The sequence below is a fragment of the Anabrus simplex genome, chromosome 1, assembly GCF_040414725.1.
Source record: "Anabrus simplex isolate iqAnaSimp1 chromosome 1, ASM4041472v1, whole genome shotgun sequence".
NCBI classification, from domain to species: Eukaryota; Metazoa; Arthropoda; class Insecta; order Orthoptera; family Tettigoniidae; genus Anabrus; species Anabrus simplex.
The window spans coordinates 897,767,621-897,792,530 of NC_090265.1; the positions used below are offsets into that span (position 1 = coordinate 897,767,621).

General features: G+C 37.8%; 1 protein-coding gene across 1 annotated transcript in view; it reads left to right on the forward strand.

Moving 5' to 3' along the window:
* Positions 1–24,910, forward strand: part of LOC136857458 (uncharacterized) — a 374,657-nt gene that overhangs the window by 221,914 nt on the left and 127,833 nt on the right. The window contains exons 12-14 of the mRNA XM_067136132.2: positions 5,910–6,197; positions 10,060–10,224; positions 17,481–17,677. Coding sequence (XP_066992233.2) covers positions 5,910–6,197; positions 10,060–10,224; positions 17,481–17,677 — 650 coding nt within the window. The remainder of the gene's footprint in view (positions 1–5,909; positions 6,198–10,059; positions 10,225–17,480; positions 17,678–24,910) is intronic.

The window sequence follows — 24,910 nt, forward strand, 5'->3', positions numbered from 1 at the left end:
CATCTTTTTATTCATTATTCATTCATGAAGTAGATGCACAAAACTAACTTAACATCATAAAAAAAAAACACTGAAAAACAGAATAAGAAGTTTATCTCTTTCACAGACTTCTTTCATTTACAGTTGTTCTATGTGAGTTGAACATCCGTAATGTTTCAAACCATGCAACAATAACTGGTAGTTGTATATTTATAAAAAGGGGAGTTATTTAAGTCACCACATGTACCTTATGTAATTCTGTGACATATTTTATGTAGAATACAATTGATTACACTGTACAGCAACTACAACAGTGATTATTATTTTTTTAATTTTTTTTTTTTTAACGGCGGGCATTGAAATCACTTACATGCACCTGCTGGATGAGGAATTTTAATTTGTGCTTATTTACTAAAATCTGTCTATTTTTATGGTTTATTGGTAAGCAATGATGAAACTAAAATAGTTTTAAACGTGTTATTACTATAGTTAAGAAAATGAATGTGTTCGTCCTGAGGGGCTATTGCTTCTTCTGGGTACACCATCAATAGAGATGAGCTGCATGTACTGTTTTAACCATATACCAGCCCTCTTGCCAATCTTAAATTTGTGGCTTTTCAGAAATTGAAGCCGAGCCCTCGAGGATGACGGCTAATAGTGCTAACCGTTACAGTACAGAAGTGGACATTACTGTAGTGAAGACTTAATAATATTTAACAGATACTTTTGTTTGCTTTTCAGTAATCATTTTGTGTTGAGACATTCCTTTCAATTCATTCCAAGAATAGCTGGGACTGCTATTCTAATATTTCTCACCGTGCTCTTTTGTCACTGACAGCTGTACATAGACATGTTAGAGATTAAAGTTCATCCACTTCTTAAGCAGTCTTTGTTGTATCTGTGTTTTGCAGCAAATACCAGATTTTTAATGCAGAATTTTCCAGTAACAACAAATCCACCATTCACTAGTTGCCTGCAAAGATTTGGCTTGCACTGCTTGCTGCTTTGCTCTCCGCTTCACTATGAACACCGACCTTTTTCATCAATACGTTGATAATAAAATGCTTTGCTTGTTGTTCTGCTCGCTGCTTTACTCTCTGCTCGATTGTGTTCTCAGCCTTAGGAAGTAAATTTAAACATAACTTCATAATGACTAATCTAATACTAAATAATCATTACTTAAATAAAAGAATGTGTTGGAGTATCCTATATTAAGACAGTGAACAACAAAAGTAAAATAAACTACTGTGTTAATTAGCACAGTAAGAAGAAGAAAGCAAGTTAACCTGTAGCCTACCCAAATTGGGCTGAGCTTGACCTGGACAGGAGTGCAGCAGCCTCCCTATTTTATTGAATACGTGCTACCAACTTGCCTGCCTGCAAGTTAAAAGCAGAATGTGTACATCTATGGCAGGAATAAGTGTGGGATCTGGTTTTCATCCAACTTACTCTCAACCACTGATCTCACCCTCCCTTCCAAAATGCCATGAACACCTTGCCTGGTATACTGACCAATGAAACATCTCAATAGTTGTTGCTTTGCTTCCTGCTCCCTTGCTTATAGATAGACGCCCAATGCAAAGATACCTTACTAACATTCCATGCTAATCTTATTACTCTGTGAAGTCATTTCATCCCTGCCTTCCCACTATATTTCATCATTTCAGGTCTAATTTAATCTTTTCCTGCCACTTTATAACAATGGAGTTTATTTACCAGCCTTTCCTCTTCCTTAAGCGTAATTTCAGTAACATCATTGTCTTCCTTCACATGAGCTCAGTTGTTCACGATGTCAACAGGAAGATTTCCTTTTACATTGAGAAGATTTTCAAAATATTCCTTCCACCTGTCCAGTGATGTCCTGGTTTACCCACAACACTATTAATTTCCTTTCTTCCTCCTTTTCTAAGATTCTTTAGTACTGTCCAGAAAGGGTTTCACTGCAGCTTGGCCTAGCTTTTCCAAGTTATTACCAAAATCTTCCCCTGACTTCTTCTTGGACTCAACAGTTATATATTTTACTTTTTTCCTTCATTTGCATACAATTTCCTGTCTGCACCAATCCTTGTTTGGAGCCATTTCTGATATGCCTTCCGTTTACATTCATCATTCCACCAAGATGTTTGCTTTTTCCCACCTTTATACACAGTTGTTCTCTTGCTGTTTCTAATACAGCATCCCTGTATGCACGGTTACGTTTAGGGTTTATGATGCCTTGGGTGGATTTGAAATGGTGCCCCAACCCCATCTCACTCGTGCAGATGACGTCAGAAGTAATATCCAGTCTTTTATCCAGTCACTCATGCGAGATAGCTCAGGTCACCTCTCAGTGAGGTGAATTCTAGATTTGGAACATGTTTTACAATCGGATTCCTTTTCTGCTGTCAACATCCATACAGAAGAGTTAAGGAGGCTGAAATAAATGGTGATACATACATAAGCACCTAGTCCATGAAAAAGGAAATCTGATAAAGGTGTTGATTTCCATAGAGAACCTGAAATATTTGTTCTGAATTAGTAAATTTTTAATACCAGTATAGTTGGTCCATTATTGGACATTATAAATTTTCCAGCTAACTCATTCCTGGTTGCCAGCGTTTTGTCCTAGTGTGCTAAGTTGGGCTCATCAGTTGGTAAATAGCACACCTACCAAGACGCATGGCTAGTGCATACTGTGGAGACCACTGTGTAGGCTACTTGGAGCCACCAACAGTGCCAATGCACTATGAGAGACTTTGTCTCATTTTCCAACTTAGCACACTAGGGCAAAACGCTGGCAGCAGGAATGAGTTAGCTGGAAAATTTATAATGTCCAAAAACGGACCAACCATATTGGTATTTTAAAGGAAATCTAACATTGGAGGTAAAAATCCCTTCATCCAGCCAGAATTCAAATCCAGGATCCTTGAGTCTGAAGGATAGCATGCTAACCACTTGGCAGACCTCCTGTTCCACCAGTATGTGAGGCAACTACTAACTTGGGTTTGGTTCAAGAAAGAATTTTTCAGTTGAAATTTGGGAAGGAAGCAGCCATGGCATTTAAAGAATGTGCCATTTACCTGGAAGTACAATGGAAAACCACGGAGAACTGTTTGAAGAACGGCCTCTGTGGCCATGGGATTTGAACCCACGGCATCTCTGGAGTCCAGAGCAGCAGCCTGCAGCTCTGCCAATGAGCTAATCCATTGGGTTGCTAATAATAGTAATAATAATGTTAGTAAGTTGAATATAGGGGAGAGATCAATTTTAATCTATCTCAGTAGTACAACTAAGATATTTAGCCTTAGAGGTTGCTTCAAGATATTTTCTGGCTTCTGTTCTGGATTCTGGAAAGCGAAGAAAGCAAATTCATCTGCTAAATAAGTTCATTGGCACTCCTTAGTTGGGCACAACTTTGCGAAAAAACAAAAACAAAAGCAGCCAATAATACAGGGCGATGGAATCTCTCCGGTATTGTTCAGCTGTGTACTAGAAAAAGAAGTACTTGAATCACCCAGGACACTGGAAAGCCAGAAAACCAAAAGTGGGATACATATAGGTTATGCAAAAAAAGAACCTTGTGATCGACTGCCTTGCTTTCACAGATGATCTTGCGATATTGTCACGATAAAAATAGCCACCACATAGATACACACAGAAAGAGACACCTGAGAAAACGTGACTGCAGGTCTCCTTTGAAAAGACAAAATTCATTACAAACTGCAAAAGTGAACCTAACCATATCAACACACATTGTGGGAAAATTAGAGAGTGGACAAATTTAAGTATCTGGGAGAGATCATACAGCTGAATGGACTTGACAAAGAAGCAAACAAATTGAGAGCCAAGAAAATGGAATTGACATAACTTACCAACTGTCCAAAGATGTTTACAACAAGAAATCTCTATCCATCAGTGCAAAAATCAGACACTAAAACACGGTGGTCAAACCAGAGTGCCTATACGCAGGAAAATGTTTGATGACGAATAGGAAAATTGAGCTTGATGATATCAGAAAGAAAAATATTGAGAGAAATCTTAGGTGCATGTAAGAAAGATGATACGTACGTTTAGAGAAGTAATGACGTATAGAAAAACAGAGAGAATAACAGATACAATGGAAAAAAAGGAGACTGATGTTTTATGAACACTTGGCAGGAATGAAAGATAATAGGCTAACCAATTGCTCCAGCAACAAGCCAAAGACAAAATTCACCTGGATACCAGAGATACATAAAAATATGAAAATAACCAACATTCAAGAGGCAGATATACAGAACAGACTAAGATTCGGACAACTCAAAATGTGGAATGGTTTAGGAACCTACAGACAGAAACAGCATCTGGAATGAGGAGAGGAAAAGACTAGCAAGTGAAAGGATGAAGGAGTGGTGGAAGAAGAAAGCTAACATAAGTTGTTTAATGTGGTCCTTTGATGGCTGGTACCGAATGAATAATAATAAAAGTAATCATCATCATCATCATCATCATCATCATCATCATCATCATCATCATCATCATTCCACTCATAAATGTTATCTTGGTTTGTATATTAATTCCATTAATTGTATGATATTTAATAAAAAATACATTCATAAATGCGTGTGTTCTTATGTTTCAACTGCCATCTAAAGTTAAATTATCTATGTAAGTAGACCTATATTAGACTCCATTCACAATATTGTTATGAAAAAAATGGTTTTACATACTTGATAGGCATATCATTAAAAAAAACACAATGTCACTAAACTCACTGTTGGTTTTAATTTTAAAAATTTCCCTTCTTTGCACTCCCAAACATTGTGCGCTCGTGGGCATCTGCCCAGTCAGCCCAGCTATAAAAGCAAGCTGCACTGCCTGTATGTTTATTGTTTGGAACTTTTCACTAATAATATTCATGTACTTCTGTCCTAATTTCCTCGTACTGGAGATTTTCTACCCTTTTACGTCTACAGACAGATTTCACCTTCTCTATCCTAAGCGTAGAGATACTTAGTTGACTACAGATCAGATAGCGGTCTGTATCATCGAAAAATCCCTGAAATACCCGCACATTGCTGACAGATTTCCTGAATTTTTAAGTCTGTTATGGTATAGTCTATTATGGATCTGGTTTCCCTACCCTACCATGTGGAGCTTTAAGAATGTATTCATAACTCCTAATCCCACATTAGTACAGAAGTCCAGTAAATACTTCCCAATCGTGTTAACTTCCATGTCTTCCCCCCATTTACCTATCACCTTGTCATATCCTTCAGTTCTGTTTCCAACTCTCTCATTGAAATTGTCCATTAGCACTATCCTATCCTTACTGTTGCCCCTGACTACAATGGCACTCATTGCTTCATAAAACTGGTTAGGGTGGTAGCTTTCTGATCCCAAGTTGGCAGGTTCAATCCTGGCTCTGTCCAGTGATATTTGAATGCCACCGTCACCATAAAACCTGCCTGTCCTGGTACAGCGTAAAACAAATATTTTTAAAACTAGGAACAAACAAGTGATAAATCAAGTTATATAAGGAGAGAGAGGAACATGAATAGGAACACACAATAGGATAAAGATAAGGACAATATAAAAACATAAAACAACAATGAAAGTTTCTACAAGAGAGCACTGAAGGAAGGCTTCAGCACTCTTTGAGGGGCCATCCTTTCCTGACGAAACTGGGAAGTAGAAACAAGGTTGTCGGGTGTTGAGAATAAATTGATATAGAAGAAATGGGATTAATGAGGGAGAGAATCTATCTCTTTGAAGATGGCGGTGTATGAAGATGCAGAGACAGTCCTTGTTGTTTTGTGTTTTCACGTTTGCTCTTATCTCTTCCTTCTGTTGCTCCCTCTTCTGATGCTGACCTGTCATTGTGTTTATGCTGTTATGTGTTCCTATTTCATGTTTCTTTCTCTGTTTTGTAAAATAATTTATACCCTTATTTTGATATTTTTCATTTTTAGAGTCATCATTTGCTACTCAAAGAACACCTGCTTGCAGCCACTGCTGAGCGTGGGCGCTTGGAGGAAACAGCAGCACGATTGGGTGAGCATGCTGAAAAGCTGAAATATGAGCTTGCAGATGCTCACGAGGCTGCTCGAAGCCGTGATGAAGTTATTGCTCTGCTGCAGTCACAGCTTTCTCGCATGGAAGATATGTACACTCGTTGCCTAGAAGAAACACAACATTATCGTTTACGCCTTGGCAATCTTGAACAGGAATTGCGTCATCTGAATGAAGTTTGTCGCAAGGTGAGTACATCTTAGGCTGGCTACTTGATTCATAAACTGATGAAGGTGTCTATGATTTAGGGTTTTACTATTTTTCTAATTTCCTGGGAAGCTTTCAGATTGTATATAACTTGTGCTTATATTTAATCCTCAAATGCTAGATGGCCAGTACTTAACATACAATGCCTAAAACAAATAAGAGAAAGCAGTGCCAAGACTCAGCTAAGGGCCCTGTGGTTGCCAACCCACATTCACAAGTTAAGAGCCCCTGGGGCCCCTTGTAGTCACCTTTTACAACAGGCATTACCGTGACTGTTATTCTTCCGTCCCAACCCACAGGGGATCATATAGAGTGAGAGCATGACACTGTTATTGGTGATTCATCCACTGGATGGCAACGTTAACCCTTAAGCATAAGCAGACCCCTTGGTGTTATTTGATGGGAGTAGGCTATGTGAACACCCAGACATACAGGTCACCCATGGGTGCCAAATAGAAAGACCTACCCCATCCTAATTGGATTCTGGAAAACACTTTCTTAGCAACTTCTCCATCTTACTTATGACTTAGCCCACATAATGAAACTTGGTAACTGTCTTGATGGCATCACCTAGCAGTTCTAGGACTTGCACCCATCCATCACCTCTCCCCTACCCTGTCAGCCAGCACATTCTGAAGGTTTTTTTTTTTCCCCTACCATTGGGATTCGAACCAGCTAACCACAGTATCAGACTATAGAGACATCACAGTCATGGCCACCTGGTGGACTGAAACTGGAGAGAGATGTCAGGAGTACTCTGCAATAGGAAAGTGCTAATCAAACTTAAAGGAAAAATTTACTTGACAGCTGTGAGACCACCTACGCTGTACACCATTGAAACAGTGCTTCTTTTTTTTTTTTGCTATTTGCTTTACGTCGCACCGAACAATGCTTCTAATAAAGAACAACATCAGCAGTTTAGAGACAGTAGTGGAGATGGGGATGCTTCAATGACTGTGCAATGTCGCCATAAAGGATTGTCTCTTAAAAGACAACATGCAGGGCACACTGAAAACTTTTTTTTTTTTGCTACTTGCTTTACGTAGCACCGACACAGATAGGTCTTATGGCGATGATGGGACAGGGAAGGGCCAGGAGTGGGAAGGAAGCGGCCATGGCCTTAATTAAGGTACAGCCCCAGCATTTGAACATTTGCCTGGTGTGAAAATGGGAAACCGCAGGAAACCATTTTCAGGGCTGCCGACAGTGGGGTTCGAGCCTACTATCTCCCGAATACTGGATACTGGCCGCACTTAAGCGACTGCAGCTATTGAGCTCGGTACACTGAAAACTACCAACATTGAGGCGAAGATTCAAGAAGCAAGGTTAAGATGTTTTGGCCATCTTGTTGAGGAGAGATGATGACTGTGTTGGCAAAAGGGTTATGCGAATTCATGTTGAGGGGAATAGGAAGCATGAGGAGGCAGCTGAAAAAAACTTTTATACTGAAGTAGCCTAGGACAGAGAGCAATGGAAGTCAGTCGTTAGAAACAGCAAGCTTGCATAGTGTAGGATAATCTGTGGAAGAATAAGAGTAGCAGCTCTGATGATTGAATGACCAAGCAAGTGGTCATGTGATTTGGGTCACGTAGCTATCAGTGTGCATTCGGGAGATAGTGGGTTCGAACCCCAGTGTCCGCAGCCCTGAAGATGGTTTTCCGTGGTTTCCCATTTTCACACCAGGCTAATCCCAGGGCTATACCTTAATTAAGGCCATGGCCGCTTTGATTCCCGGCAGGGTCGGGAATTTTAACCATCTTTGGTTAATTTTGCTGGCATGGGGGCTGGGTGTATCTGTTGTCTTCATCATTATTTCATCCTCATCATGACACGCAGGTCGCCTACGGGAGTCAAATCAAAAGACCCGCACCTGGCGAGCCGAACTTGTCCTCGAACACTCCCGGCACTAAAAGCCATACGCCATTTCTTTTGTAATATAAGAGAATCGACAAATTCCAGGGATTCCATGATGAACCAAACCTTAATTGTGGGTGGACGGAAGAAAGAAGACAGGCTGCTAAAGTTTTGGGCTGTGAAGAAGGCTTCCAGAAACATGTAGCTGTTACCTAACGTGGTCTCTAAAGAAAGATTACAGAAGAGAAAACAAGAGCATCATTGTTCACTAATGTAGTACCAATGCAGGTCATTGAGGACCAAATGCAAGACCAAATTAATGTGTGGAGTAAAAGGAGGAGTGCAGAATGAAAATTAGTAGAAAGAAAAGCAAGACAGTTCTAGTAACAAGAAAAGAAAGGAATGGAATGGAAGTGGATGTGTGAAAGTGAATGGCCAGCCATTGGGGCTAGTCATAATCACAATTTCTTTGCTCCAGCAAGCCAGGTGTGGTTTTGGGAGTAGTAAATAAGATTAAATACTAAGGATGTGAGATATCAGAAGACAGAAGGGTAAGCCATAAGCTCAGTATCAGAGCACAGTCAGCAGGAGGGTTCTTTCAGACCATAAGAGGACTGCTGTGGAATAATAATGGGCCATAGGAATGCAAAGAAATCCTCTACAAAAGCTACTTCGTACAAATTCTGACATATGGAGCAGTAACATGGGTGACGCAAAGGCTCAGGAAAGCGAACTACAGGCAAACGAAACAAACTTCCTGTGAAGTATGCTGGGGAAAACAAGAATGGATCATGTAAGGGATACAGAGGTAAGAGAGAGGCTCAGAGTAAACAGACTCAGTATGAGGACAGAACAGTCATGTTTGAGATAGTCTGAATGCCTGTGGAGAATGGAGGATGGGAAAATGCCCAGAAAAATATTTGCAACAAAAGTAAAAGGTACAAGAAGTCTGGGTAATGAAAGAAGAAAATGATTGGAGCAGGTTAAGACAGATCTGGGAAGAAGAGATATGGACAAGGTGTTTGAAGAGGAGTGATGGATGGTGGAAGGATAGAAGCAGGTGGAAGTCGTTGATCCATAACCCAACTCAAACTTAATTGGAGCAGGGAAAGAAGAATAAAATTGTGTAACAGCAACTTACTATCTAAGAACATTGTTGAAAATACAAAATGGGTTCCTCTTCTTTCTTCCAGAGATATTGAAAATCCACAGCCTGTTTCCAGTCATTCGACCGGGTCAGGAATGGAATGAATGAAGCCCCATGTAGCGGCGAGGATATAAATTGTGCCGGCTGCCGAAGCCGGTCGCACTTCTTCCAGAGATATTCTCTGACAAAAATATTGAGCTATGCTGTATTTATTCTTTTGTGTGTGGTCTCGACCAGATTTTTGTTTAATTAATCATTGTTTCCTGTATTTACACCAAGCGAATTGGCTCACAGTTTGGGTCACGTAGCTGTGAGCTTGCTTTCAGGTGATAGTGGGTTTGAACCCCACTGTCGGCAACTCTAAAGATGGCTCTCCATGGTTTCCCCATTTTCACACCAGGCAAATGCTGGGGCTGTACCTTAATTAAAGTCATGGTCATTCCCTTCCCAGTCCTAGCCCTGTCCTATCCCATTGTGATCTTAAAACCTGTTTGTGTCAGTGTGATATAAAACAAACAGCAAGAAAAGTCCTGTATTTTTCATTCTTTTATGCTTCTCCTTGTTAACTGCTCTATCTGAGTATTTAAAATTAAACAGCTTCTATTTCTTATTAAATATAAATCTTTGTGTGGCTCCTTGGCTGAACGGTCAGCATAGTGGCCTTCTGTTCGGAGGACCCCAGGTTTGATTCCCAGTAAAGCCAGGGATTTTAACTGTGTCTAGTTAATTTTTCTAACTTAGGGGGCTGGATGTCATATTTGTCTTAATAGACATCATCATGAATGAGGATGTCACCCGTAACTATTGTACAATATTTAACATTTCTGTTTCATTTGTTACAGTATGAAGATGAAAAGACAAATTTAACGGAGATTATTCGCCTGAAGGATTTAGAAAAGTTGAATATAGAGCGTGCCTTAGCTGCTAAAGAGGAAGAGAAGAGGCTAAATGTGACTATTCAGGAAAAAGATAGAGAAAGAACACAGCAAGAGTTACTTATACACATGGTAAGCTACATCACTAATACATTCCTTCTTCTCTCATAATATGAGGATCTCAGAACCATAGAGGTTCAAGTGCCAAGTAATTGATTCTGAGAAAAATGGCTTCTAAGTTTTTGACATTATGAAACATCTTGTAATTATTTTGCGAAAGAGGTTATATACATAGTATTATATATTTAGATTGATATTTTAAAGAACTTTGAGAACATTGTTTCAAACATTAAGATTATTTAGTTATTTTCATTTTAAATGGTACTTGAGCCTCTTTGGATTTTGAAAAGTTGCCTATAACTGTCACTTGAAGTTTCTTTCTTTGGTACTTAAATGACTTTAGCTTTCAGTAACCTATGTGATAAAACATTAGAATAGAGGCAAACTTTAACACAAATCTTCAGCATATATATTTTGTTGTAAGAATATGATTGAGTACTTAGTCATGACAAGTGTTTCACACATGAACCCTTACACAATTTTAGAAAATAAGACTGTTTGTACTTAAGCTACTATGGCACGACAGCTTGAGATTTAAATTATTATCTTGGTGGGTACATAGGTCACAGCCAGTTTAAAAACCATGTTAACAACAACAAATATTATGAAAAAACACAATACAGATTAGAACATTTCGGTATTAACACTTAATAAAGAGAAATAGCAAATCAATCATCCTCATCACTGGTATAAATTCCTCCATCTTTTGCATCCATAATTAAACACGATGTTTGATAAAATTGCTGTGATGCTGGTGTAATAACAGGCATCAAGTCATTGAGGTCTATCAGTTATTTTGCCTCAATTGTTTTACTACCAGGATATAAAGTTGCTCATTTTATTAGTAGAGGAAGAGAGCACCACTTCTTTCTTAAGTCTAATGTTTAGAAGGGTTGACTTTCTCTGTGGCTGTACTTGAAATTCATTTTAAGTTCTTCCCCTTCTTTTGTATTGATATGCAAAATGTCGAACCATTTCACCTTTTCACCATCGAGGGTTTTCTTTCTGTTAGTTACTCTTCTTTCTAAATCATTTATTGTCTTAAAGTCTGTGTCCTTCATTCCATACACAATGAACGGTTTCTTCTTGCAAGCTGACTTTACTACAGAAATCCAATCTGAAGGTGTGGAAATATGGCTGTGAAATTTATTATGTTTCTCAATTAATCCAAGGTCTTAATCATACGGTAGATAGGAATGGCCAGACAATAAAAATTTATGATCTATTTCCTTCACACTGTCATTAGGATTATTTACAATAAAATCTAAGAATGAAACCAGTTTAAAATTCTTGTTCTTCCCACAACACTGATCACTATACATAATTAAGTGACCTGTTTTCACAAAGTTTGTGACATAATGTAGTAAGCATGAATAAATCTCTTGTGGACCACTTGAGGTGATACTGTCATTCCAGATGTAGGTATGTACTTCACCAGTCCTCGTATCATGAATACCCAATAAATAAGTCCATAACTGTCGGTTGTAATAGCAAGTTCCAACTTTAAGTAAGAGATGTGCACTTTTATATAAAGCATCTTTATTCATGGACTGACAAGCTTCTTCTGCCTTTGACTGACGTTCAGCTTGCTCTTGTGTTAAATGCCTTTTGTTTTCTTCATTGTCAGCAGTCTTAATTTGAGTGTTTAATAGGTCACACTCTTTACAGGTATCTTTTAGTGCGGGATGAAAATGCAAATTGAATTTGGTATCGAAGATTGAACGAATAATGTATAAACTTGCACGGACAACCTGAGGATCTTGTTCATAACAATGAATTTTATACAAATCATTATTTTGACATTTAAATTTGGAGACAAATGTCACCGGTTGGGATTTTTATGTCTGCTGTAGTGTGATTCATAGGTGGGAAATTTTTAAATGAAATTCTTGATATTATTAACAGATTCACATGTTGTTTTGTTGTGAGGTACATGCTTACCCTGTTGATCTTGTGGTGTTGTCTTTCCAAGTGCTCTAGCAATCCTTGAATCTGATATGCGCAAAGTCACTTTAAAAACACCCTTGCAGACCTCTTTCTCTATACCATTAGCATCAGTAAAAAAGTAATGCCTTGAATGCTGTTGTTTGCTGTCCCCTTTTGTGTGCTTCCTCCCAATATTCAAAACTCTCACTTTTCCTTGTATGTACAAAGTTTGCCAATTCCAGCAAATACAGTAGAGACAATACGCGGCAGTTCCGGATTTAGCCTTAATAAATGGGAGACAAGTTGCAGGTGGCGCTCCTAGTGGCTTGACCTGAAAATTTGCACTAAATTCTAATATCAATGAAAATGTATATATGGAAATGGATAAATAAATTACGTCTAGAAAGAAAGTGTTACTAAGGTATTAACTTCAAAGTTGCTAAAGCAATTCTGGATAAATGAATGAAGAATTATTTAACAGGTTATTATTTAAAGACTGAAATTAGACATATAATCAAGATGTGAAATGGACTGCTTTCTACCTTTCTAGCTTTAGAATTCCTGCCTGAACGTTCACAGCTAGATTTTTCTTTTTTCTCATTTAAAAGCATTGTATCATCATTGTATCATCATATTAAAACATTTGTCAACAAAAATATCAGCACATTCCTTATGCACATGATTCAGTGAATTTACATTTAAGAGCTGGACAATTTTCCTTTTAACTTGAAGCCTACTCACCATCATCATCATCATCATCATCATTTCCCAACTCCAGTTTCCAGGGTGTGGTGTACAAGCGCTCGCCATCTCCTTCTGTCTTCATACATCTTCTGATCCAGTACATCTTCCCATTTGTATCCTCTCTCCTCCACATCTGATCTTACAGTCTCTATCCAACGTTTTCGTGGTCTTCCCTATGGTCTTCTTCCTACGAGATTAAGGTCAGAATATTTTCTGGCAGGTTTTTCCCTGTTCATTCTCATTATGTGCCCATACCACTGAAGTCTGCGTTTCTTTCTGACACTGATAATAGGAACCTCAATACCAGCTACTTTCCTATTCACTTCATATCTGATCTTGTCCTTTCTTGTTGTTTGGTTCATGGTTCTAATGAATCTCTTTTCAGTTGCTTGGATTCTACTGAAGTCTTTGTTTAGTAGGGTACATGTCTCTAAACTGTACGTGAGGATTGGTATGAAGTAAGTGTGGTACATGATTGTTTTAGCTTTCTGTGGTATTTTGCAGTCCCAGAGAAGATATCCAACTTGAAAACGCATAAATAACACAAAAAACTTCACACACAAATACACGTGCTCTTATGACAGAATCAGTAGTTCTCAGGTCAATCCGCTAGAGAGAGCTCTAATAGTTGTCCGATATCTTGCTGAGTGTCGCGTATTGTCTCTACTGTATTTGATCCCAGTCTCTAAATTATAATAGTGCTGATGAATTTTTGGAACTTTGCTCTACTGGAAAGTTTGCTGAGCATTAATATAGACATTTACACTGGTAATATTGAAATTCTTTTTCATGCATAATTCTTCCACCAACAGAGGTATATTCTTGACCAGAATTCCTTAACTTTTTCCTCAAATTCCTTTTTCCAGTTTGCTTCATTTTTCCGTCATTTTCATCCTTGTTGATTTTGCAACTGATTAATATTTTCATTTCCATTTACTACATCTGTACCACCTAATATTCTTCTATTTCATCACCAAGCGCAGGATTTACTCCTCCATCACTTATGATATTACCAATCATTGGCTCTTCGTTTTGATCACCAAGAACGTCACCCATTATAGGTTCTCCTCTTCCATCTTCAACAATGTCACTGACCACATTTTCATCTGGGCTGTAGGAAATAAACTGACCCTTCCCAGATTCTTCTCTTCCAGCATGGTTAGTGTCATTGCCAAGACCAAGGAAAATGTCATCAAGTAAAGAAATACTTTTTACGTTGATAACATTTAGTGACACCATTGATTCCAGTTCATCTGCCATGCTGATATCTGAAAGGAAACGCAGACATTCAGGACATGATAGCCTATTAATGGTATAGTTTATGGAAGTGCTCTCTTTGTAATAACAATTATTCAATTACTAATTTAGATATTTATGTTTCCACTAGTATTTCACATCTTAAGAAAACAACTACACTAGTATTTAAATTATCTCATCATTAAAATAAAAAATACAACAAACTGAGATCACTATGTTGGTATGTTAAAAACTACAGTAAACAAAATTGAAATACTGCACCTAAAATTGGACACGTATTGTCTACACTGTCCATATTGGTTTCTTGTCCTTTTAAAACAGTACGTTTAAGTTCCTTGGGACTATCTCTTCTTGAAACGAAGATAATTTGAAAAAATTATATTTAGGGATTACTTCAGATAAAAGAACTGATTGAAAGCCAGTGTAACTAATGCACCACGAGTTGTGGTATGAACAAAAACTGTCAATGTCGAAGTAACTTAACTACCTTTTTTGTTTCATGTAAGTGTTAATTTTGGCTTTGCATGCTAAACTAGGGGATCAAAACATATTATAATAAGTATTTCACTGTTCTGTTGTTCATAGAAACAAATAACTTGACTGATATCTGTCAAAATAGTTTCAATAAAAGACATGTTGTACAATCATAACCTTAGTTTGAAATAATATACAAATATCAAAAAAAGCTTTCACAGCCGCAGGTTCTCCTTTAGCAGGTTAGCAAACTTGATTTGCTAACACGGCGGGGCCACACAGTTTGGTCTGCCACTGCTAAGCAGAGTCCTGGAGGGGCGTGCCATTCCAGCTGATGAGTCCAAATGGCACGTCTGGACGAAACTCTGCATAATGCACACGGCCTAACCACCCAAAAGCTGGTTCTATTGCTGTGAATATACAAATAACCTCAATTTTGGCCGTATTATTAAATTTTTATATTGAAACTAGTTTATAATATATGTTTAATGACTTTGTCAAGCACAGAAAGTGAGTTACTTCAACTATGAATAACACAATTGTAGTTGTAACACATGGCAGCTTTTGAAATGACTAGTTTTGATTTGTACCTTTTTTGATATTTTTGTTGATATTCACATCATTTTCACTTTTCTTGGAGTTTAAACACATATTCAAAATTCTTTTGCCTCTACTAGGCCACTTATTCTGCCACATATTCACCAATAATACAACTCAACGATCACCGTACCTTCAAACCTCCAAACAGACCATACGATTTGGTCGGTTGAGTTCCTTTGGCATTGTATACCGTTACTTAAGAGTTTTCAGTGGTGCCTACACAAATTTATAGTTAAAATAAATACCTACTGTACTCAAAGGTTCTTGAGCTTCCTTGGCCCTTAAAGAAGACAACATTCTTGTTCTTAATCAAGCAAAACAAGAAAATGTTACAATTTGGCACTGAAGTCAGTTTGATTCTCAGCGCCACATATATCTTTCTTCGTTTTCATGTACTAAACCATAATTAATAAAACTTACATTGCTCTTCTCCATCTCACTCTTTGAATATTGAACACTGATAACTGTCATAAATTTTTAGATCCAAAATTCAGGATTTATAGCAAAGTTTTGAATGATGATGGATGAATGCTTCTCAGTTTGATGATAAGTTGTAGGAATAGATACCAGACATCATGATGGTATACCTTTGCATTTATAAAAACAATTTTTATTGGTATATGAACTTGTGTTGATAACACGACTCAGGTAATTAAGTACCTGAGTATCCATTATGGTGGTTACCTGAAGTGAAAATACCCAGGTACCCATTACATAGGGTACAGATATCTGGAAACACAGGTACCCACTTACCTGTTACACATAGTATCACTCGTACCAAATGATAAGTTGCTTGCATGCATTCCAGGCAATGCGTTTGGTTCCCCTTCTCCCTGGAAGATACTTCTCTGCTCCATCATCTTTCTTTCATTAAACATAGCTGTCTGTGTCCAGAGAATGTTATTTTACTTGTTTTTTTTTTTTACATGAAAACTGAGCTTTTCTAAAAATGTAAACTTAGGGTCACATTTTAAAAATTGTTTTGTTATTTAAAAGTGATATGTACCTTTTATTGTAAATATAAGTTTGTTTACAGCCTATTTTGAAATGGTCAACTCAACTTTTCGACAGATTTGTTCACTGGTTGTAGTGTTTAAATATGAACACATTCTGCTTTATTTCTACTAATAAAAAGATCTGATGTGTGGGTGTCAGATTTAAGTGTAGCTGTAAAGAATATCTTTTTAATAAAAGAGGTTATCCTGAAGACTAAAAAGATATAGTCTATGACTAAAGTACAATATTATTCCAACTCATTTATGGAGGACAGAGCACATAATTATTCTCCATAAGGAAAGCCCTCCCTTTCACACTGGATGATATGTGCAAGAAAAACATAAACAAACTATTTTACATCAGTATTCACATGTCACAGCACTGAGCAAGTGGCTGCATAGTTTTGGGTCACGTAGCTGTCAGTTTGCATTCGGGAGATAGTTGGTTCGAACTTCACTGTCAGTGGCTTTGAAGATGGTTTTCCATGGTTTCTTATTTTTTTGCCAGGCAAATGCTACCTTAATGAAAGCCATGGTCGTTTCCTTCCCACTCCTATCCCATCGTTGCCATACAACCTATCTGTGTTGGTGTGAAGTAACGCGCGAGTTGTAAAAAAAAAAAAAAATATGTCACCAGCCATTACATAAGGTAAAATGTATTTTAAAACAAACTTTACTATTACTTTTTGAGTTAGTTTGAACATTTCAAAATAACTGTTCTGTAATCATCTTCCTCTGTCATAAGGTTATCATCACCACCATTATCATCGTCCTTCCAAGTACTGGGCCAAGTGTCCCCTTATGGTCTTGCATTTTCTCTCCATCACTTCATCGGGCGTCCTATAGATCTGTTTCCTCTTTGTTTTTAGTGTAGTCATTTCATTTTATATAGCCTGCTGTTCAGTGCATGAACATCATTTCACATGCTGTAATTCTGGAAATGTCCTGAGTTCTGATCGTTCATACCTTGCTGCCATAGCAAAGGGTTGGTCTGGCTAAAGTGTTATAAAGACATAAGCAAGTGTGATTTTCAACAAGAGATAGCTTCATTATGTGATTTATAAATCCTATTGTTTTGGAATATTGGTAAGATAAATTGTATCCAAGAGAATATTGAAATCAATGACTCTTTCTAAAATGTTATCTAAAACAGATTTTTCTGGGGATGGGGTCCTTTCCTTTAAAAGGCCATTATTTTGGTCTTTTCAGGGGAAATGATCATGTATATAGGGCTGTGGAATTTCATGATCAGAAATATTTGACTGGTTCCAGAAATATTTAGAAGAAGAGAAAATGAAGACTGCAGAGGAGATTGCTAAATTGGAAAAGAGAAACCAAGTCCTTGAGGAGAAAATGGAGGAACTCATTGGCAAGAACCAGGCTCTTTTGGAGGAAAATGCTCAATTAACTGCCAGATCTGCCCGTGAGATACAGGCTTTGCAGGAAGACTCCTTACGTTGGAAAGAATTGTAAGTTTTCACCTTATTATATAATTAATGATATAACTGGTTTTGTTTTTTAGTTTCTATATAACCAAAGGAGAGAATTCTCTATTTCAAAAGCACCTAAACTATTTGAGAGGTAGAAACTAAAAGTAATTAGTGTGAGGTCTAAGAACTGAGGTTCATTTTTTTTTATTCAATTATTTTAAGGGTTGCAGATTTAATTGATTCCTTTTCTCCACAACTGTGATGTCTTAGATAGGGTAATAGCACTATATAGCGAACGCCCTTCAAATATCGAACAGTTCATACATCTCGTTGCAAAATAAGGACATCGAGAAGTTTACATAACATCTGAGATTTCTAAATCCACCCTTCCAAACTTTGCTTCATGTCAATCGATAGGTTGAAGTTGTTACCGTGTTGGTGAGCGCAGGAAAGTCTCAGAACTTTGGAATATGCAGGATTTTGATGAGAACGTTGTATTGTTACTAAGGTGCAGTGTCCCTGTGATTATCTGTTTTTGCCGGTAAAATAGTGTCTTCAGAAGATATCCTTTAAATAATAGGTTGTATTAACATACATACATACATGTTTATTAATTTCTTGTATTGTGAGTTTTTGCCTATCTTCATCTTTATTTCTAGAATTAAAAAATGTTTGATATTTGACTCCCAATCTATAATATCAAAAGGACGTTTGATAAATGAGATTCATTTAATACAAAAACAACCCTTAATATTGAATGCCACTGAAAATTAATGGGCTGTTTATGATTTTAATTTGTAATATGGGGGGGTTTTTTTGGTGCCGAAGTCCGGATCTCTGTGGTCATGACTGCTGAGGCGTCTATCTGTAACTTGAGAGGGCCTGAATTTGAACCTCATCGGGTACAGTTAGATTTCTTTTACGATGTTTTGTGTCTGTCTGATGCCGTACTTTGTTCTAATAACTTTATTCAACAATCCTGTCACTATCCAAGGCAAATAAAGTGGCGTCAACAAGAGGGGGTGTGTGCGGGTAGTTACCCTACACTCTTTGAAAACAAATTATTACATTTTAGCCATTTAAAACTAGAAAGCAGAAAATATTTGTTTTTGCAGTTCTTATTTATTTCCTTAACTAGTGCTCAGAGCTTGACAATGGTCAAAATTAAGATGCCCCAATTGTCCCAAAAACCAAAGTTAACCTGTTGAAAGAATGAAATGGTGTCAGTATTCATTATCTGTCTTGACTGAAGCTGTTCAAGAGGTATAGTCCGGTATGATGTCGCAAAGGTAGGCATCTAAAACATATCAGGTCCCTTTAACAACGTTAAACGTCAAACTATCTGGACGTCAGAAGATTCAGACTGCCCTTGGCCGGAAGCCGTTCCTGAGTCCACGAGAAGAAGAGGGCATTAGTGAATGGGTAATCAACATAGCTAAGAGAGGATTTCTGTTGAAGAAAAAGAATTTACTTGACACTGTTCAGCAAATTGTGCAGTCATCAGGAAGGAGCACACCGTTTAAGTATGGAAGACCTGGTAAAACCTGGTTCAGATATTTTATGGGACGGCCCTTTCACTGTCTCAGAAGAAGGCTAAAACCATTAGCAAGGGCAGGGCTGCTGTCTCGGAAGAGAGAATACGTGGTTGGTTTGCTGGACTGTCGCGCTACCTGGAATCTGAGGATGTAAGATCAATTATGGAAGACCCAAGCAGGATCTTCAATGCAGACGAGACAAATTTTCTGTTCCATAAGATTTCAGGCAAGTACCTTAGAGTCAGAAGGGAACAGCTTCAAATTACGGCAACCTCTAAAGAGAAAGAAGGCATAACAGTGCTCGGAAATTTCTGTGCCAACGGGCATTGTGCCACAACAATGATCATCTACAGCAACATACGACTTCAGCAACTTATCAAAGATAGTGTACTTGAGCCTTGGATCTACGAGAAAACTGAAAGTGGCTGGATGAAGCCCTCAACGTTTCTGAACTACCTTCAACACTTTAGGTCTTGTCTAGAGGAAGAGAAAGTTACACTTATCCCTTCAAGTCAGTGAATATTGTCATGACCATGGAATAATATAGTACTGCCTTTACCCTAACGCCACCCATCTTCTGCAACCAGCAGATGTGGGGGTATTTGCACTTCTAAAGAGAGCATGGGAAAATGCTCTTCAAGGCGAGAAATTACGAACTGCGGGTGCATCAGTCACCAAGGTAAATTTTGCACCCGTGTTAAAGAAATTTTGGTATGATGCTGTTAGGCCAGATATTGTGAAAAGTACCTTTTGTAAGTGTGGTCTTTATCCACTAGATCCCAATGCTGTGGACTACACAAAATGTGTTGCAGATATTTTGTAAACCCCAGTGGGAATGCAACAGCAAGAGAGTGATGAAGGCAGCCCTTCATCCCTTTCCGCTTCCAATCAGAAGTTAAAATTTGTGCTTGATGACCTGGAAGTATTCTTGCCTCCTTGCATTGTCGATAAATTCAATGGCAAACTAAGACGTGATAGAGAAAAACAGAATGATGGTGAACCAGATTTGTATGCTTATTGGAAAACTGTTGCAACTTGGTACAATGCAACACGTGAAACAATATCAGCTAATCGGAATGAAACGATGACAGACAGTTCATCAGAAGATGATAGTGATCAGGGCAGAGATGATTTCACGTGGAATGATGAACGTTTAGAGATGTGTGTACCTTCTCCCAAGTAGGATCTTCCTGGTGCTGTCATTTTGAAGAGTGTAGTAAAAGTTAACAAGCCGAAATTATTGAATGAGCATGAAATTGCTTTGGAACTTGCTTGCTCACCCACCTCAAGTAGTAGTGAGGATTCTTTCAAAGATTTTCTCAAAGTTCCTCAAGTACCAGAAAAACCTCATCAGTTTAGATTAAGAAAAACATACGCAATATCTTCAAAGGAGTACTGGGAAGAATTGAAGAGAAAAAAAAAGGAAACAAGGAAGACTAAAGACATGTTCTTCTCTCTGTGGAAGGGTAGACACAAGAAACTGATTTTGGTGTTTCTCAGGATATTTTAATGTTTATTAATATTGGCTCCTCTACTTTTGTGATTTATATTTAAGAATCATTCTATTTCGCTCAGGTTATTGCAATCATATAATGTCTAAAGTAAGTTGATTTATAATAAATATTTCTGTTCGGTAATGATATAGAATCAACATCTGTATCATTTAAAACCTTGCCGTTCGATATATGTTCAATAAATAAGACCTCACTGATCGATATATAACACAGACCATTCGATATATGAAGGAATACAACTTTTGCATTTAAGGGTGCCTCGAGCCTACATTTTAAAAGTCTGAACAAGCTAGTTGCAACCAGGGGATGTTCCGTTAATTTCAGATGCCTCTTCTTCACTGGAAAAAAAATACTGATCAATAATTCATAGAGATAACCTTAATTGTTTGATATATATAGTGCCACAACCCTATATATACCGTGATCAGATTAGAAAGCTAAGCGTGCATCAGGTCCAGTCCATGTTGACTTTTGTTATCCATCCTGATATTACCTATCCCCTTGAATTCACTCAGTACAGATACTGGAATTAGATGTTCCAAGCCTTCTTCAATTGTATCTTGGGGATAAATATATCTCCATTAAAGACAACATACCAACATGTTCTTGTCTCATATGGATGTATTGGTTGCCAATGTAAGATAAAATGAAATAAGTAAAAATATGCTCCTCAGGATACAGATAAGGAATCTTCATTGGAGATTGTTTGTTTTGTTTGTCCAACCCTTGTCCTGTTTCTCTATGGGATCGGGTATGAAGTGAGATGAATCTGTCATGACGGGTTTTTATGACTGGATGCCCTTCTTGACGTCAGCGTCATCAGAGGTGTTAGTGAGATGAAATTAATGACATGATATGATAGTAAGAAAGGAGAGGATAAAACCTGGTGCAGGCACATAGCCTACAAGGAATCTTCATTGGAGATTAATGAAGTGAATTAGGGACACCATTGTCAGACATCAAATAGTACTCATATTCTAAAGGTATCCAACATTAACATTCAATAACCTCTTTGGTTTACCTTCTTCTTTTTTCTCCACCAATATAGGTTGTTTCCTGATAATTTATAAGACTTTCAATTCCTTTCAAACAGCCAAAACAAGCAGAGTTTGACACCTGAAGTAAACATTCAGACAACATTAAGAAAACATTCAGAAATTAATTGTATTCAACAAGCAGAAAATTACCAATGCTGTTATCACGCTGGACAGAATCTCCATTGAAAGGATGCCTCATTTCAAGTGTCTAAGAATGGGATCCATGTAGAAATCAAAACCAGAATTACCATTGCAAGAAGTGTGTTTCTGAATTTAAAACATCTTATGTGCAACTGTGACCTCTAGTTCTAAATTTGGAGTGTCGTGAAATGTTATGTGTTACCAGTGCTGCTTTATGGCGTTTAAGGCTTCATCAGTAAATGAAATGGCGTATGGATTTTAGTGCCGGGAGTGTCCGAAGACATGTTCGACTTGCCAGGTGCAGGTCTTTTGCTTTGATGCCCGTAGGTGACCTGCACGTCGTGCTGAGGATGAAATGATGATGAGGACAACACATACACCCAGCCCCAGTGCCAGCAAAATTAACCAATGATAGTTAAAATTCCTGACCCTGCTGGGAATCAAACCCAGGACCCCTGTGACCAAAGGCCAGCACGCTAACCATTTAGCCATGGAGCCGGACGCTTCATCAGTGAACCAACTGCAGGCCTTTGAAATGTGGTTGTTTTGCAGAAGGTTCAAGATCCCATGTCATCAATGAGGTCATGCTGGAAAATCATGTGAAATCATGTGCAAAATGCAGAAAAGTAGTCTTTTCTGGTCACATCTTCAGAAATGATCATACAGCCTGATACAGTTTGATCATTGAAGGTAAAATAGAATGGACAGAGAAGATTATCCTGGGCATCAAACCTCTGACATTGGTTCATCATCCACAATATGGCAACTCTCATACAAAGGACACAAAATAGGAAACATTATTCAATGGTTGTCACAAACCTTTGTTGAGTAGATCGTACCAAAAGAAGTGTAGATTGTATTGAAGATTTAGTTTGAAGAGACTAGGATACTAAACATTTATTCAACTACTTTTGGAACAATAAAACTAAAAATCACTGGTTCAAAGAAGTCCAAGAAGATTTAAATGACAATTGTTGACAATTCAACAAATTGAAAACAGAGAAGAGAAGAGGATCCTGAGAAATAACGACGTGAGACTTAAACTGAAGACCTATACACGCAAACAGTACAACATAACTGATGAAGAACGGGTAGCCAGGTCAGAGAGAATGAAACATTTCTGGGAACAAAAGAAGAAACATCAACCAAATTTGTAACCAATATTCATGACTTGACTGTAAATAGATTGATTTCAGTGCTCTAATGTAGGCGCAAAATAAAATTTTAAAAAATAAAATAAAAAATAAAAAAAAGTATGTATGTGTGTGTGTTGAGTGCTCAGCCTGAAGGCTGGTTGGATCTTCAACAGCTCTACTATCAGCTGTCATAGATGGCCTAGGCATCGCTGAAGAGACTTACAAGGCAAATGAGGAGTGAGGTAGTTTACTCTAGCTTTCCTCACTGAGTCAGAAGTTGCTATTATTGTATGTGGCAAAGCAAACAATACTGAAATGTTATTTAATTGCCTTGGTACAGTATGTATTGAAAATGTGTACCATTGTGTACCACACATTGTTCATAACATTTCTGAAGATAGTTGTTGCTGAACAAAAGTTGCTGTAAGGACACAAAAAATTATGTTTTCTTCTTGTGTAGTTTGGGAATATTTGTAGATAGGTCATAAGCCTTGAAAACTGATTCTCCAACATGCCCCATATGTAGGAATCTGCGGGTGTGAGATCCAGGGAGCAGGAAGGGTGCAGAAATACCCTTTGAGCGACATTTTCACACCATTCATAATGTACTGGCTGCATAAAGAATGGCATTACTAGCATTGCTCATATGTCACTCCCTTCCATATTGTCAAAGCCAAGGATGAGATTGAGACAATCAATGAAAGTAACTAATTTACTGAGCTCGATAGCTGCAGTCGCTTAAGTGAGGCCATTACCCAGTATTCAAGGGATAGTGGGTTTGAAACCCATTGTTGGCAGCCCTGAAGATGGTGTTCCGTGGTTTCCCATCCATGAGAAATTAGGCAATCTCAAAGTTGTCATTACAGTAGGATAAGTGACTCCCCCCATGGTGTGGGCTGTAACTCCATCTATCTCCGTTGGATAGGTAAGATTGTGGTGCAACAAAAATGGTGCAAATCCCTCACAAATGGGATAATAATGAGGCCTCTGTAGACTACTAGGCCCACTATTTTTGGATTCTGTACAACATCCTCAATGAAATAAGGGCCCAATGTTCAATAACTGGATACGGTGCACCAAATCATAACCCACGCACTGTGTAGTGGATTCTTGGGCACCTTGTTGTCCCGTTTCATTGACAGAAGACTGATCTTGTATGATGGAACTTGTTAACAACAGCTAACACTGTTCTGTTATTTGGTGCCTCCTTATTAAATCGCTCCTCGTACTGCTCTTTAACGTGAAGCAGACTCGGCCCATTCTGATGACATATGAATTATAACATAGTAGAGATTTCCACCTATTCAATACTAAGATGTAATTACAATATTTACATTACATGGGACTAGTTTCAACCCACCTTGGGGTCATCATCAGCCATATTAAAACATACACAATGTATGGTGAAATCCTAAAACATGTTTTTTAACGGTAAGAGTCTTATGGATATATAATTTGCAATATGAAGTGTGGTTGAAATGTTGCAAATTAAAATGAGAGATATTACATGTGATGCAGGTGAGTAAAAATTAATACAAGTAAATAATACATACTAAGAAGTCTGGAATAAAAGTACAAATAAGGTGCTCTGTGTTGTAAAAATGTATACACTCATGGAATTCAGTAGGTCCTGGTAATAATGAACACAACGTAAAATGACACATATAAAAATATACAAGTATGTACAGCTTAAGCAGAGAATATGACAGTTGGTGTATTAAGTAACCAAGCTGTGTTGATGGGCTGTATTGTTGATTGTTGGAGTTGTGCTGAATGTGAAGTTATTTTGAATTCTTGTTAAGAAGAAAGTAGACACTGCGCGTGGAGATATTAATTGGTGGAATTCTCAGTTCATAGTGGAAACCAAATTGGACCTATTAAAATTGAGAAAAGCCAGTAAAAAGCAAAG